Below are 17,884 nucleotides of genomic sequence, written 5' to 3' on the forward strand. Positions count from 1 at the left end.
TTCTCCGTCTGGAATTAAAGCTGAAGTTGTAACCTTTTTTGAATTGGCTATACGGCTTTTGCGGTATAGAGAATTGGTACAGACTTTTTATACAACATTAGTACTGTTATAATATTAAAAATTGATATTAATATTTGGTACTGTTGCATTATTATGAATCAGTAACGATTTTTGTCACAGTATTATTTCTGTTACGGTACTAAAAATCAATATCGATACTAGGTACAATATATGTACTAATTCCGGGTACTGTAATAGTACTCTAATACAGTACTATAATAGTACTGTATTCCAAACCTTGGCCCATTGCTGTCATCCCAGTGTTTTACCAGTACTATACCAATACTGGTATTCAGTATTGCGTCGGTACTAAATACTGAAAAATAGTACTGGATCAGTACCTCGCTGGTATTCAATTCCCACTTGGGTGTCCTTATATGTATATATGAACATATTTTTATGTATATATACTTATGTATATATACAAAGATATTTTTTCACATGATGTAAAATTTTTATGATGCAACAAAAAATTGTAATATAGCGAAGCAGCGAAAACATTCGAAATTATTTTTATCTGTCATCGCAACGCTTTACGAAAACAAGTCTCTTCATATCTGTGTCTTATACACTTTTTAAAAAATGTATTTTTATAAGGAAGAATAAAACATACATATTACCTATTTATTTTCGTTACATAATTAAATGCATTATAAAAATAGATTTGTGTCTTATTTCCATTTATAAAAATTTATTTAAAAAATATTTCTCTGGGCGATATTTATCGTTTTACTTTAACCACCCAAAGAGTCAAAAAATAGGAACCATCTTTAGTCTAGTGGACCATGTTATTTTACTATCTCATCTTCTGTTTTATGGCAAAAATATTGAATGAGTGAGAGAGAGAGAGAGAGAGATGTGTTAACATGTTACTGGAAAACGGTTATCTTCTAGATTTCATTTTTAATGTTATATCAATAGAAGATTAAAGAAATTATTCGTATACAAGGCTAACGTACGGGATAAAATGATAAAAGAAAATCCAATTAATAAAAAAGATTTTATGGTAATCCCATGTGTCAAAGGCATCTCAGAAATGGCAACATCTTTTACTAATAAATCTACAATCACAATAGGTTTCCACACACTGAACAAATTGAATAAATTTGTACGAGTTCAAAAAGATAAAACCGAATTTTATTTCACAATAGTTATGTTGTTTACAAAATTTCTTGCAAAAATTACAATGTTTCATACGTTGGATAAAACCAAAAGACAATTACGAACTAGAATTAAAGAACATACAAATAACACATAAAGTAGACTCTTCCAAATACTAAATTATCTCTGAACATATTATAAAGTCTATCCACATTCGATTGGGAGAATGTCAAAATATTAGAAATTGAACATAATTACAAGAAAAGACTAATTACAAAGATGATTTATATTAAAGAACCAAAAAAATGGTATCAACTATATGAAAGATACCGAGGTGCTGGATGGACTATATTTTAATATATATTACGAGAACTGTCACGTTACAACCAATAGCGTTTCTCTTTCACTAGTTGTCATAATGATAACCAGTAACGATCATGTTTATACATAATATTGTAAGTTTCTTTATGTATAATACGTTACACAATCTGGTTGTCTTACAATTAGTCACTTTCGAGCTGTTGGTGGTTATTACAAGATTTTAATTTAATATACCATACTATTGTTTGATTGATCAATTTGTATTACACCATGTTACGTAAATTTTCAACCAATAATTAAATTTAAAAACCTATTTCTTAATATAGAAATCTATCATAATTCGAAAAATTACAATTTTGATTGAGAACAATTTTATATCTTGACTCATATTAACACGATTCTCGTTGTTAAACGGGGATTTAGTTTTGAATATTTTGACTGTTATCTATTCGTTTGGACATGGTATGGCAAAGTTATCTTGACTCAAGTAATAATCTTTGACGAGGACGGATGATGTAATATAACTTTAGAAGAAAATTATCGACTCCTCACATCGATATGTTGGAATTTAATATTTTTATTTATTTTTATTTATATATTTATATTGCACTGACAAAGACTCTGTGAGTTGAAACGTTTACGTTATATTGTATCAATTATAATTAAATTACCATTATTCAAACATCTTGTTTGCTCGGTTATTGGTCGTTATCAAGAGTGTTGTATTGCTTTCAAAATTAATTTAATTTTGTTATAAGAATAGACTTGTCTCAATCTTTGCATGGACTTCGATTCGCAAAATTACTGTATACATTTCTCTTAAATGTTCATAACGCGGTGAAAAAAACGGTCAATAACGCTCTTTGATTATCAACTGCCTCCAGCCAATTCTGATCTCAGCTCTCGGATAATGTCATAAACTTTCGCTTTCCGGGCATAGTGTCGCGTTTAATCCACGAAAATACAGGTCGTTCTCAGGGATGTACTCCTCGATATAACAGGGCGGCAAGTAGTAAGAGCGACGGCGCTCCGCCACCCTGCAGCTGCCTCGTAGGATTTAATCACGATGGTTACTCTGTCCCAACCGAAACCAATTATTGCGTAGACGTATCCGCGCACATATATACGAAGCATCCAGTTATTCGAGTCAAACGTGTATACGCCTACCCGGGATCACAGAAATCTGCTTCCATGAATATATCCGTAGTATCTGTACGGGGCAAACGTCATGCGCAAGCAGCATGAGCATATAGGATGATTCGTACTTATTTCCCTTCCCTTTTAAATTTTTGCTCGAGTTAGCACACTTGACGTGAAATGTCAATTTGTCTCCTGATCATTTATTTGTAGATATTAAAAAATTATGTAAAGTCGATGGCAACTCTAATTCCCGCTATATTCATAATCGTACGATGTATAATATACATATATATATAAAATTGTGAACTTAACTCTCATGCAATCTATTTCTATAATATTTTTCAGATGTTTTTATTTGAAACTAATCTTCGTTGGTGTGTCTAAGAGTGAGAATAACGACACGCAACTTTCAGGTGTAAATTTCTATCGGGTGTCGGGTTAAAACTTCACGGAGCGCGATGCACGAATAAACTTCTGGCGTGCACGTCTTTCGGAAAGCGGAATTAAATTAGTTAATAACCTTCGACCGCCACGAATCTGCAAACACTCGCAATTCCTGTCTTGCAATCTCACGATTGGATAATTAAAATTCACTGAGTAGCTTAAAATAACGATAACGCTATTAAGCTTGAATTATATTTAATTGCCGTGCGTTTTCTGGTACGAAGCAGTTACAATTAAATTAAATAACGTATCAATTCAGGATTTAGAAACCGCTTTCGTTTATAATGTAAATGTAAATTCAAACGAAAACATCTAAATGCTTCTATAATGTGATAATAATCAAATAAAAATATTTGAAAAAGTAAACGTTTCTGATGAAAACCTTCCCTCCAAAGTTTACCAAATTTTTAACACTTGTGACATTTACTCGCATTTACTAGATACTTGTACTATAGAAATCTTCACTAAATGGAAAAGAAACGATTAATGATATTTCAGAGTCTCAGATTATTGATGAAAATTTGTAACTTTTTCTAAAATTTTGTAAAATATTGCCAAAACAAAATTATCTTTTAGCAACTGTTTGGCATTGGTTTATGCTTCTTCAGCTTCTTCTTAAACAGACTGTCCTTGAAGAAAGAAAGGAGATCAATCTGAACAGAGTAATCACGAAAGCGGATGCACGTCAAGAAATAACTAGGAGACTAGAAATTCCATCCGTGAAGAGGAACAGACAGAAAGAATCGGAAGGGATCCGTGAAAAGGAGGAAAGTGCGAAGGAAAGGGGGGCAGAACGATGGGACGGTAGCATCGGCATTCTCAAGAGAGAGAGAGAGAGAGAGAGGCCATTATCGATTGTTGTTGATAATTAGCCGGTACAGGCGCGTCAATCACCAGCTAAGGCGAGATTATTAGATCGTTGGTTAGTATCGGACGCAACTTCTCGCGAAGATGCGTGGGCGCCGCACGAATACAGTAGAGACGCGCGTGTGTTGGATGCGTGCACGCGGTTGCGCAGGGTCGTGAACATCGCGTCGCCATCGCGAGCCACCCCCGATTACTCCCCCTCCCTACAATTCGATTTAACGCGCTGCGCTGCGACGCGAGAGAAGGTTAATTATGCAGTTAATGACAAGTACCTGAATATATGTATATCCACATGTATATATGAGAGGGGGTACCGCCGAAAAGAGAAACTTCCCTTGATCGCTACGTCGCGTCGACAGGACGGATCAGGATCAAGTTAGGATTTACGAGAGAGTACGGGAGAGCGGACGTGTAGAGGGCAAAAGGAAGGGGTGGAGGGAGAGCGTGCACGGTGGAAAATACCTATTTGCTGCCGCGATCCCGCAGGATCAATCTCTTCGTCGGTGGTGCCGTTCGGTTTCTTGGACGATATTACACTCGGGGACGGGAATAATGCGAGGTTTGATCGGGCGTTCGTCGACGAGTAACCGCAGCACCCGGGATGGATGTAATTTGCAGGGAAAATGATCGCGTAATAGTTCGCCCAGTGAGCGCGACGCGTTCCGCATTGTGTAATAACGTACAGTCGTATTAATCTTACCCGAGCCTGGACTGCGAAACAAAGGATTGACATTTATTTTTATTCGTCATTCAATTGCTCACCGCGCAATTTTTATCCGTATAAAGTCTTTATCAAGTTCCTCACAATATTCACATATATTTTACTATCGAATCTTTGATTATACTCTATTAAATTCATAATGTCAAATTGTAATTTGAGTTACTTTTAATTACTTCTAAAGGTCGCAACTACTCCTCTTCAATATATGTCACTAATTTAATTAAAATAATGGAGTTAAACAATTTGATTCAAGAACTGTATTAAATGTGTGACTCAAATTTAATTTATAATTTACTAACAAAAACGTATATACGTTAATATGGACGCTGCTTACTTTGAAACTTGAACTTTCACAATTCAATCAATGAAATGGATTGATTAAATGTGGTTGTTTTTTAACCACATTTTTTGTATTAAAATGTGTTCAAATAATAAATTTGACCATATACATGGAAGTTAAAAATAACACAATTTAATTCAAGGAATTGGTTTAAATTTAATCGTTTAATATTTAACGATATATATATATATGCATAATATTTGATCGATTTTAGCAAATAAAAATAATGAATTTTTAATGATTGATAAAGATTTCTTGTACGTATGATTAATAATTAAATATTTAAATTCACCGTTTTAAATTCCTACGAATTTAACGGCTAGCGTAACTCTAATTATTGTTTAATATTGTAACACCGAGGATGATCGTTTATTAAAAGATTAAAGTGTTTGTTATGTATTACATGACATTGATACTAATTTTAAGGTAATAATTACACATCAGCGCAAACACACTGTTAGTTCGGTTCACAAGCCCTCCTCTCATTAGTTTCAAATGTTTATTCATACGAATCTTATCACACTTTTAATTTAAATTTTAATAATTTCTTATATGATTAATAATGATTAATTATAGCAATGTAATATACAAGGAAATTGTGTGAAGAAATTCCGCTTTTCGAACGGTATTACCTTGAAAATGAAAATAATGAAACGAATTCTGATTGGGCGTTCAGACGCGAGCAATCATCAACCTCAACGAAAGGTGTAATTTGCAAGGAAAGAGATAGCGTAATAGCTCGGTGGAAGTGCCGCGTGTTGACGCGCTTTAAGTTCTTTCATAGCGACTCAAAGTGCTCGAAAATTACCTAGTGATTACTCACTTAATGATTTAATCCGCGAAATTGCACGGTCTGGCGACGATCGTGTAATTTACGAAGAAAATTGTAATTTATACGAAAGTAGGTAAAAGTGCACGGTAAGATACAGTAGTAGTATTTTTCTTCGAAGCAACGGGCTAACGAAACTGTGCAATGCACGCGAGCGTACATTTTTTTTCTCTCGTAATATTTTTTTTAAGGAAAATTCTTATGAGATAAAACTTAAATGGAAATTGAATTTAAAGCAGGATAGCAAGTAATTGCTCGAAGAAATTACGCAGACTCAAACTACCGTTGTGTTAAAAGTAGATATATAGATTTTAGATTTAGCGTTGTAAACCAATATATGTTTTCGCTGCAAAACTAGCTCAAAGTCTATCAGCAAAATTCGTAGTTTGCCTCAGAATTGTTTAAAGTTTAAATCACGAATAATCACACGCGTATACATTTCCTGAATAAATCAGGAATAAAGCAAGAATATGTGATATTATCGTATAAAGAAGAAGCTCTTCAAGACTACGGCAAACACGATGTCATCGCCAGCGCTGTCATCGCCAATGCAAATCTCATTACAATGCACCTGCGCTTTGACAGTGAAACAATTAAGCACGCAGTGCGCGCGCCCGGCACGGCATATCGTAGTCGGTCGGACAATTAATTCTGCGCTTAAATCGATTAGACCTCGACCGGAATACTGGGCACGAATACTCGTGGGCACGTTTCTAAATACACAAATACGGTGGAATGTGCCATCGTTATTTGCAGTGAAAATGATCGCGTGATTGTACGGCAACGTAAATAAATCCCCGTCGCTTTCGTTGCGCTGACCCTTTCGTTAACGACGATAACGACGCGGCGATGTGGCCGTCGCCTTAATAAAGCGTCAGATAAGTGGTGTCGAAACGATAGGGTCCAGAGTTATGCAAATACAACGTGTCACCCAGGGTATGAAACGAGGGCGTGCTGGCGCGCACTTACGGTGATGTTCTTGTTTATCTCTAAACGATTAGATGATTCTTTCACAGGGCATCCTTCCTTCGAGCACCTAATAGAAATGAGAATATTTCCAATTTGACTTATATATATACTCTACTGGCTTTATATCTTAATCGCAAAAGTATATACTAGACTTATTCTAATGCATATTTTTATTTCTATCCAGAAATATAGACTTTCAATAAGTCACTTTATAACAAGTTACTTTATATTAATCGTATTAAGTGTACTTATAATTCCACAAACACACATACCATTTTCTCTTCCATTATTTTTGAAATATTACGTATACCATATATGTATACACATAAAACTTTTTTTGCCAGAGACAACAGCTTACATTTTGCAACGTATCTTATTGCGAAAATATTTGAGAAGTCTGATTTAATTGCGCAAAAGTCATTAAAAAGAAAAAAAAAACATTTTACACTACTTCCGATTATAAAATATTTTATTGTATTTTAGAAATATTGAGAGAGGGAGATATAAATGATTATTTCCTGGCACAGCTTTATTCTCGATAACCAATATCCAATCTTCCACTTTCGCATTAATATCATAAAGGAAGAAGTGTCTCCTATTTATTGCAAATTATTGACGAAAGAAAAAAATAGCAATTTAGTTGGTTCGCTTCGTTATCTGGCAAAATCATATGGGAAGAACGTTCATTAACTCCCATAATGGTTCATCGTGCTGATTCACACATATTATTTTTGCAAGCTCACTCCGAGAGATTATATTGTATTTTCATATATAAAGAAAATATGACAACCGATACTTTATACAGGTATACAGGTGTACGATCTCGCGCGCTTGCCGAGAAAAGTAATCCATCCGTCCATAACCGGCGCCTCCTTCCGTTCTCCATAAGCATCGCATATACATTAAACGTCAAATACTCTAATTAATCCTCGTTGTCTCTTTTACATTCAACGAAGCGTAACGCATCGTACTTTTCGCTTGCTCGCGATCACGAAAGGTAAAAGAAAGAAGGAAAAAATAGGAGGAGAAGAAATCCAGGCCGCGAATGGCGTTTTAAAGCCGTGGTGGCCGCGGCGATTCACTCATACACGCACACGCAATTCCGCGCGGCCACGCGCGTTGCAGCACTTCTAATAGCTACTATTATGCGCGCATAATGGGGGTAATAGCTGCGACTCCGGATAAATCGATCACCATTACCGCTCCTATTACCCGTAACGACCGTTTCCGAGGAGACCCTGACCGCTCTCTCTCTCTCTCTGTTGCGGCTTCCAGGTGAGAACAGCTGCAACTCCACCGGCGGCGGTAGCGACGAGGAACTCGGCGCGGGCTGCGGGGAGGACATAAACGGTAACGGGGGCAAGAAGAAACATCGTCGCAACCGGACTACCTTCACGACTTACCAACTGCACGAGCTCGAGAGAGCGTTCGAGAAGTCCCACTACCCGGACGTCTACTCCAGGGAGGAGCTCGCCATGAAGGTGAACCTCCCGGAAGTTCGTGTTCAGGTGAGTCATTCTACGAACGAATTCACAGATCGGCCAAGGAGGGAAGTAACGTTTTCCTCACACTGTACTTTTAGAATACGTGCAGAGTTCGAGAGGGAGAAAGCTTTCTTTCCAAGTTCAAAGTAACGCGATGCTCGATTGAAAAATATCTCTTCTTTTTACGAAATACAAAAACGTGGAACGTGAAATATCTTTTTATATCGCTCTTTGACATTTAATAAATTTATAAATTGCTTCCTTTTCATATTAAAAGATATGTTGTATAGAAAATGTATAATCATTTTTTCTATGTACAAGATGTCCGGAAAGTGTAGTGGTTTCGGAAAAGAAGTGATTCCTCATGTGATTCCAAAAGTATGTCGAAAATATCGATTGCAATTTTTTCGTACAGAGCTCCTTTTTTAACAAAAAAATCGAGTTTATACGTGTGTCCATTTCACTAGCTACAATTATAATCTCCTTGGTTCACCCAATCAGACTATTCATCGCTGTTTCTATATCAATCTGTCATCTGAATTGGACATTAATTTAAAATAATGCAGTAAGTATTACAATTTCAATTTGTTGAATACACAATATTGAATTTGTTAATTGAAAGATTGTTGAAAATGTCTATACAAAAGAATTTTATTCTATATTTTCGACTTACTTTTACATGAAGAATCACCTTCTTACCGGGTGTTGAACGATTCCGAAACATCCTGCATATTACTATCTCTTCTTTATATTGATATTAAAATATACTTTAATAATTCTACAAAATGAAGGCGGACTTCAAAGACTATCATAGCATAATAAAACGTTATAGCATAAAATGTATATTACCTCTTCTTTATAGTTGATACTAAAATACTTTGATAATTCTGCAAAATGGAGGTGGACCTCAAAGACTATCACAGCATATAATAAAATGTTATAGCATAAAATATACGTTTTAATGTAAGGCAAAACTATCAAGATATCATAAAATTTATTACAATTAGGTATATATAAATAATCTTGTGTGTAAAGTACGTTGCTACGAATATTTTTCGTGTACTTGGTTACAGAGGCGGTATAAATTTGCGACCGGCGCGGGCGCGGGCGGAGCACGATATAGTAGGATTTATTCTTCCTCGACCGAAATTTGACGGGTACGAATATCGTGTTCGGCGAAACGGCCGGGGGTTAACGTTGGCGTTTCCGTGCAAACAATCGGAACGACAATCGCTGCCTGGCGCGCTGGGCCGACGTATTAGACTAAATTAAATTAATTATGTGCGTGACAGCGATAAAAGCACGCAGTCGCGTGCGACGACGCATCGATTAGGCTCCCAGGGGCACGCTTGCCGAGCGGCACGTATATAATTCCGCCGGGTCCAGTAGCGCAGCTACCGTCGTTTCGATGCGACGCGACGCGACGCGATGCGATGCGATGCGATGCGATGCGATGCGATGATTCGACAGAACCATCGTCCCAAAATTTCGACTGATATTATAATATATCCTCAAGTCCTTTTTTTATTTGTATTTTGTACTTTTTCTCTTATTCTACATTGTTCAATTCATATCGTAATATCGAATTATACCCAATTTGAATTATTTTTAATCATTTCTTTCGATCGCCACTACCCTATATATCGTTAATTTATCTAAAACAACTTGGCTCTTAAACAATTTTAAGAAATATTAAATTTGACTCAAAATTTATTATATACTTACTAAGTGCATACGTTAAAGTTATTGGTATTGCTGTGTTCAGCAGGAAAAATTAATCAGTTAGCGCTTAGTGATTCTTTAATAGAATTGGTTCTTGCCTTTAGTTCTTCGCTGGATCTAATTGTAAGTGTAGAAACTAATCATATTAAAGAATCACTAAGCTAATGGATTAGTTTTTTTTTCCTGAACGCAGCCATTCGTTTACTTTGAGTAAATGAAGAAAATTTAACCACAGAAATTGATCTACATTTTGATACGTGTGGAAATTAAAACAACAAAATGTTATTTAACTTGAAGGATTAGGTTACCTTACATTACTCCTTTGACACTTAATAATGTATTGTAATCTCACACAAAAATTCAAACGACTATTCTCAGGTAAAAGCTTTTGCAGGATCTATGTACGCAAAGTAAAAATAATTAAAGAATATGAAAAAGTACAATATAAAAGGAAGTATACATTTACATAGTAGTATATTTATAAATCGCAATGAAAGAATGAAAGCAATAGTTTTACCCTCTGTAAATTTCTGATCTTCTTTTTCGAGAGATAAGGAGAGCCTTAAAGAGCCCAGAAAAAAGATCGGCAATGAGATTTCGGCACAGGTCTCGTCAGCATCGCCACTTTGTTACGCTATTGGGCGGGGCTCTCGGCAACATGGGATAATAACCCGGCCGGCAGTCTTACGAGCACCTGCTTTTTCTTTCTACCTCCTCGAACGCGGAATTGATTTTTACCAAGGCGCCCGCCTTAAGTTTCCATCGCCGCGAAGGGCTCTCGCCTGCCGGCGATGGTTGAGATTACGCGTCGATTGCAATTAGAGCTTTATCGAGGCAGCCACGCTAATTCGTAGTGTCGCGAGTATTCGGCTCGTTAGAGTTACCATTAAACACGCAATGCGAGAAACGTAGGCATTATCTTTGCGTCTTAAGTGGATTATATAGATGGACCTTAAGAAGGATAAAACGGCAACTAGAAAGTAGGCAAGATTGAACTTGTTTAGAAAGCCGGAGCTTTCATTGTTGCAATTAACAAGCGGTTTATATTGCGAGATAAGCGTGTCGCCCCGGTAATAAAGTTATCCCATAATTTATCTCCCTGGTTTTTTCCTGCGTGGAACAGATGATGCTGGGTAAACAATTAGTAGCAGAAGCGGAATACAGAAAAATTATACAAATAAATAATTATATTTTAAAGATTTGTTATATATATAAAATTATTTTCTCGTAAATTATCTCGTGAATGCTAGCGATATGATAACGTGAAAAAATACGTACAAAACGCGCGTACGCACAGGGTATATACAGGGTGTTTGGAAAATAATGATAAGTTTTTCGCATAGGGTCAGAAGGACTAAACTGAGAAGAAAAGTTCTCTACCATTTTGCAATTTTCGCAATAGTTAACAAGATATTAATTGCTAAAAATTGCCGAAAATACCGAAAATTGGTTTCCAATAATTTTTTACTCAAAAACTATCAACTTTACAGAAAAACTGTAAGAGACAAAAATTGTTTATTTTCTCCTTGTAGAAGTCTAAGAATTTTTTTTAGAATTTTTTCAGAATTTTTTAATACTGTATTTTTTCAAAATGAGAAAATGCTGCACTAAAAAGTTGCTAAAAAATTCTTAAAAAATTCATACAGCTCTATGAGAAGAAAATAAATAAGTTTTGTCTCTTGCAGTTTTTCTATCAACTTGATAGTATTTGAGTAAAAAATTATTGAAAACCAATTTTCGGCAATGTTCAGTAATTAATATCTTGTTAACTATTGCGAAAATGGTAGACGACTTTTCTTCTCAGTTTAGTCCATTCTACCCTCTATGCGAAAGATTTATCATTATTTTCCAAACACCTTGTATATATATATATATATATATTTTTTTTTTTAAATTATGATTCCATCAATAAGATACATTTAAAAAAGTAATAAAATATTTTTTTATAATAAACAGCAGTGCGCGCCAAAAATACAATGTACTGTCAACGTACCGTACTCAAGAAGCCAGAAATACAATATATTCGTAATCTTTTCTTCTTACCGATAATAAAACGACAGACTTGGATATAAAATTTATAATTATTCGCAAAATAAAAAATATTAAAATTTATTCATCATTTTAATTTCATAATTTTTTTAGTATATCTGCGTGTGTTTGTTGTTTTATTTAATAATTGTTCAAAGTAGTTTTAATACGACACGCCTAGTTTTTGTACATCACGTTTAATTTTAAGACCGTTTTGTACATACAATTAAAAGTTTGCAGCATAGATTCGCGGCAGAACAGCGCTATTATACGTCAATAAAATCAATATTTATATTTAACTATATAATTTTATAATGTACATAAAAATTTTCTCATTTTATCTGAATTACTTTTGAGAAACTACTACAGTCTACTTCTTATTGAAATAATTTGTTTATCCAGGTTCTAAATTGCCGTCAAACTTTTTGAATTACTTTCAAATACAATATTAAAAAATCTGTAATTTTTTCATAATTTTTTCATAAAAAAAAAGTACATGTAACATCTTTAAGCATGGTATTATTTATACAAAACTTGACGACACTTTAATATATTTCTTATGCACGATGAATAGGAATGTTTGTGCAGTCAGTGTGAAGGAAATTTGGAAAAAAGGATGTTTAAGCAAACACACGGGTCCGCGCGCTTTGGAACAAAACGTGAGAGTGCCGCGTGAGGACGAGGAAGGCGTCGCGTCGTTCCTCGGGGTCGACGGACTCGCAATTAAAAATTTAAATTGCGTTTAAAACCCACCGTGAGCTGCCGGCGTGCTCCTCGCTCCGTCTTCTCACACTCTCCTCCCTTCCGCGAGCTTTTTCCCAGTTTTTCAAACGGGTCCGCGCGCACGTCTTGTTCCCTCGTTTATTTTCACCACCCCCCTCGTCTCTCGCTAACCGTAGCACCGCAACCGTCTCGGGCCGCCCCCGAGGTATACCTAATCGCTTAAGCTTATTACGCCAGAGCGGACAAGGCGGTTGCGGAATCAGCTTTGCTCGCGATGCGAGTGGGCTCTCTCGGCTCTCTCGGCTCTCTCCGCTCTACTCGCGGCGAGCCGCGCGCCGCGCTGTTCGGTTTCATCATTTTTAATTGATGGCGCACGCCAATCCCGTCTGTCGGATTTATTAGGCCGCTCGACGAGATGGTTTCGAAGGGATGAGGGATGGGCAGCGGCAGAAAACCGGGGTTGCGAGGCAGTGAGGGAGAGAGGAGGTTTTTATTGGGCGTGGCGGAACGCGGACGGGATTCCGTCGGCGCGGCGGTCGCTGCGGTCTGATTGTCATTGGAAAAGAGCCGCGCGTTTTCCAGCTTTTCCCAACCCGGTGCACACGCGAGCACACGCGAGCACACGCGAGCACACGCGAGCACACGTGTGCGCGCGCGACCAGGTCACGCGTAAGTTTAACGCCACTCTCTCAATGATCGTCATCGCTTTTCGGGCTGCACAGAATTGCGTGTTACGCACGGCGTCATGAAGATTGAATCGCGCACAACATGGATTCATTAATCTTCGATCGTGATTCGATGTTTCGAAATTACTGTTTATAACAGAGAAGAGAGATCTTACAATTATTCAGTGATTCGACCTTGGCTGATGACATTTTCTCCACGGTCTATCAACCGTCTGTGAACGATGCACTCTTTTAATTGCTAAATGACTCGTCACGGTCTACCATAGACGTCCTAACGTTTCTAACTATGCACGGAAAGAACTGTTTAGAGGAAATATCTAAAAATTTAGGTAAATACACACAGATCTGAAGATAATTTTGTTGGATTATCAAAATAATTACATAGAATGCTTAAACTGATTGATAAAATATTAAAACTTTTTATAGCATTGCTCATCGTACTCGCGTTTTCTACGTAATTAATTTGATGGTCCAACAAAATTTTTGTCAAATCTGTATCTATATAGCTAAATTTTAGATACTTCAACAAAATTGTTCTTCCTTCTTTTATTATGATGTATTGAGAGAGACAGTATATGAAGATGGCTTAAAAGTGAGCCGAAATACGTGATGTAATTTTTGTTGTATATATTATATATTTATTCTTCTACACATTATCTTGTGCACCAATTTATCGGACTCAATCCTTATTTGCCATCACGGAAAGAACAATTTTGTCCAAGTATCTAAAAATTTGGTTAAATACAGATTTAAAAATAATTTGGATCATTAAAAATGTATGTATGTAGAACGCTTAAGCGTTGGTGACAATGCAGTTAAAAGTTTTAACATTTTAGCAACCAGTTTTAATGTTTTACGGGCACATAATTATTTGGATAGTCCAAATAAAAATTATTTTCGGATCTGCATCAATTAAATTTCTAGATACTTGAACAAAGTCGTTCTTTCCATGCTTCTTTATTAGCTACTTAAAAAAATGTTGTACGTACGACGTTGGTAGAAGTAATTTTATAGGCAAAGTTGTTACCGATACACATAAAACTATACATGTGTAATAAAACTCTAATAACAATTACGGCTGTATGTTTGCTGCACGACAGTTTAGCCGACATTTTTGTAGAATTCGTAATAGGATCTGTGTTTTTATTTCAATTTTGCCTCTCTCCCTCCCCTCTCCCTCGATGGAGTGGGGACTGTGGATTTTAAAAAGAATGTATAACGCGCACGATTTTAAACACCTGTCCTGTTTGTTATTCGTTAAAAGTACATTATTTTATACGCCGCGACAAAAATATTTCGCCTGGATCAATTAATGGGCAAATGGTTTAGCTTTAAATCGCGCGTAATGTTTGTTTGCGTGCTAAATCGAAAAATAGATTGCAGAAAATGTAAAAGGGAATAAAAGCTCGGGGGAATCATACGGGGAGTCGCATCTTTTCAAAGAGATAAATGGAATTGGGTAATGCAACTTCACTCGGTTAGATTTACGAGCGGGTTCGCTCGTAAATTACTAACCGTTTTGTAGCTTCGATTCTTCGGACTGCCGATACCCGACCTCGACGAGTCTCCCGCGTTTACGTATAGCTTCACGGAGGCCTCTCTCTACCTCCTTTCCACACATTTATCGCGCGACAATAAAAATTTCATTCTAGAATCCCGCACTTTCTCGTACGATGTCGTACATCACGATCGTTTATCAAAGAGTGTATCTCTCTCTCTCGCGGAATGTGGTTACGTAGATTCCACGAAACAAAATCCGGCCAACGTTAGCCTTGATACTCTCGACGATTGTTCGCCGTGCAACAAATCAAAATCAAAAATGTCACAAATCTGAAAAGGAACGGTTAAATTAAGGTAATAATAATACGGTTGACAGATTCGTACAAATTGACGAGCGCCGACCTTTTTGGCTTATTGATCTAGACAGGATATCATTCTTTTCGAAACCGTGTTATCACGTCGTGTTAAAATTAAAGAGACTTAAATTAATATCCAATATTTCACGATATTTTCTTCTTACGATTAAGTACGAATACGTATAAAGTAACGTTGAAACTGGCATTCATATTCCCTTAGCCATAATGTCTCCTCGTTCGATGATAATCTAATTTCAGCGTAGCACTAAAAGTCATTTCCGTTTCGAGTCTCGCTTTTTATCGGTTTTCGTGTGCCAAAACGCCGACGAAACTACACGGCGATCTATTATATTATTATGGACCCATTGTCGGGCCGAGCCCGCGCGCATTACTCGCCTGTCACGCGATCGCGAGAGAGCCACGTCGAAAAAATAAACGATAGCCGACTAATTCGGCGATTTGCTGGGCGACTTGCCCGAAATCGATACCGAGTCCCGGGCGTTTCGGTGGAAACACTTACCGGAATTAACCCCGGCGGGAAGCACACCTGCAGACCTTTTAAAACGTTTGTCACGTAACACGCGGGAGCGTGATGTCGATGGAATGGCGGTAGTTCTACAATGCTGATAAACAGTCTGAACGCTTAGATATCATTCTGAATCTTAATTATATATTAATAAAGAACTTGACAAATCACTTGTTCAATTTCAGATATTTATTGTCTAGTAAAGAGATTGTAATACACACATTATACACTACACTCAGACATAGTGATAGCAATTATAAAGATGATAACTTGTAAATTTCATGTGTTGTCTTACTTCGAAACTGACGCGAAACTAAAAAAAAAAAACCGTGATTTTCAAGTTATTATCGTAAATCAGTTAAATATTATTTTTTTATCAATCGTCAAAAGTGAACAAAGTTAATTAACATTAAAAAAATATCACAACCAAAAAAAAGATTAGTTTTTCAAAGGTTTTGAAATGAAACTAACAAAAATGATATTTGATCACGTTAAGATACATTCTTTTTGGTAATATTATTTGATTAATCAATCATTTTCTGTCAAGTTAAAAAATTAATAATTTTGAAAAACTTAATTTTGTATCATTTTTTAAGTAAATGTGGGATATGCAGAACAAATGTACATAGTTGAATAAATGATTTTACATTTATTTTGATTGTAATTATAAGATAAACTATTCAACTATGTGTGTGTACATTAATCCTATATATAAAACTTGTACAGCTGTTCAGTTTTATAGTTGCTATTACTATGTTTTTCTTCGACTGTAGATAAAAATGCAATTGTCAATTTTAATCTCGGTTAAATTTATTTTTCATTTTTCCCAATTTTTATCAAACTAGAAAAAGACGAAGATGGCTTGAACCAAAATTAAAGTTCATTGGTGGAAACGGACACGAACAAGATTTTTTTGCTTTATCCTTTAAACAATAATATTTTATTTCGAATATTTCAATAGGATTAGAAGAGGAGGAGAAAAAATGTGCCGCTCGATACCGAGAAAACTCACTGCCGTATCTGTTCCGGTGTTTTCAATAAAAATAGAATTTTGTTCCCGTTGCATGAAGTCGATTGCACTTTGGCGGCACACTGGCTCTCACCGAGGAATTATTACCTCGCGTGCCGATGTCGACTTTATTTCGGTGGGTAATTCGTGTTCCGCATGCGTTTTGATAAATACGACATCCGCGCTTTATCGTCTTGCAGCCGCAACTTTAGAAGTTTAAAAGAACAATCCTGCGGCCTGGTATCGGTACAACAAGTTTCTTTTAACGGAGAACGTTATTTTTATCGTTCGACTATTTCGCTTTTTTTATTTCCTTAATTTTTTAAATAAGATTAAAGAGTTAATTACAGACAAAGTTAATGATAATTATAATGTTTGAGAGTAAAATAAGTCCTAAGAAATTTCCTTTTTATCACACATTAATAATTGTTTTAAAACTGATTTAGAAAGATAATGTTTATTTTCTTTGTTATCCTTAATGTATTTTTTAGTTGGGCCTTATTATATTCATTTGCATGTAACAAGACCCAATGTAATCAGAGTTTTACAAAAATTTCTTTTCGTTCGTTTACAAATGTTTTATATAAACAATATATTTTATTTTTGTGAGTAAAATAGTGAATAAAATAGAGATTTGATTCTCACTTTATTTAATATTAATAATAAGTGAATTGACCAACAAATGTTCAGTCACAATAAACGAAAAAGGTCATATTCAGTTAAAGCGAATATTGATGCCTAATAATATTTTTGCGTGAATCTTATCTCAATTTCTAGTTCAAGCAAACTGCATGTCAATCTTAAAACAGTCATAAACGGAAGCTGGCATATACACACACACACACGTATAAATACGCATATATAAATAATAATATCATTTAAAAGTTTATAAATAAAGCTTATAAAGTAGAGTATGTAGAAGTAAAACATGACACGATCTGTTCGTACGGATGCATGGGGAGTCGATGGTATCTGTAAATTTTTGCTTTGACTGCGGACAGTGAAATCGACGGTGGTGTTGTCGACGAATCTACCGGGCAAGCGGAAAAAACGGAGAG

At 35.8% G+C, this 17,884-nt stretch overlaps 1 protein-coding gene across 1 annotated transcript in view; it reads left to right on the top strand.

Moving 5' to 3' along the window:
- LOC108763449 (retinal homeobox protein Rx1) overlaps positions 1-17,884 on the top strand; it is a 69,204-nt gene that overhangs the window by 18,857 nt on the left and 32,463 nt on the right. The window contains exon 2 of the mRNA XM_018511089.1: positions 8,068-8,300. Within this exon, the coding sequence (XP_018366591.1) occupies positions 8,068-8,300 (233 nt within the window). The remainder of the gene's footprint in view (positions 1-8,067; positions 8,301-17,884) is intronic.

Source organism: Trachymyrmex cornetzi, unplaced genomic scaffold (genome assembly GCF_001594075.2).
Source record: "Trachymyrmex cornetzi isolate Tcor2-1 unplaced genomic scaffold, Tcor1.1 scaffold359, whole genome shotgun sequence".
Lineage (NCBI taxonomy): Eukaryota > Metazoa > Arthropoda > Insecta > Hymenoptera > Formicidae > Trachymyrmex > Trachymyrmex cornetzi.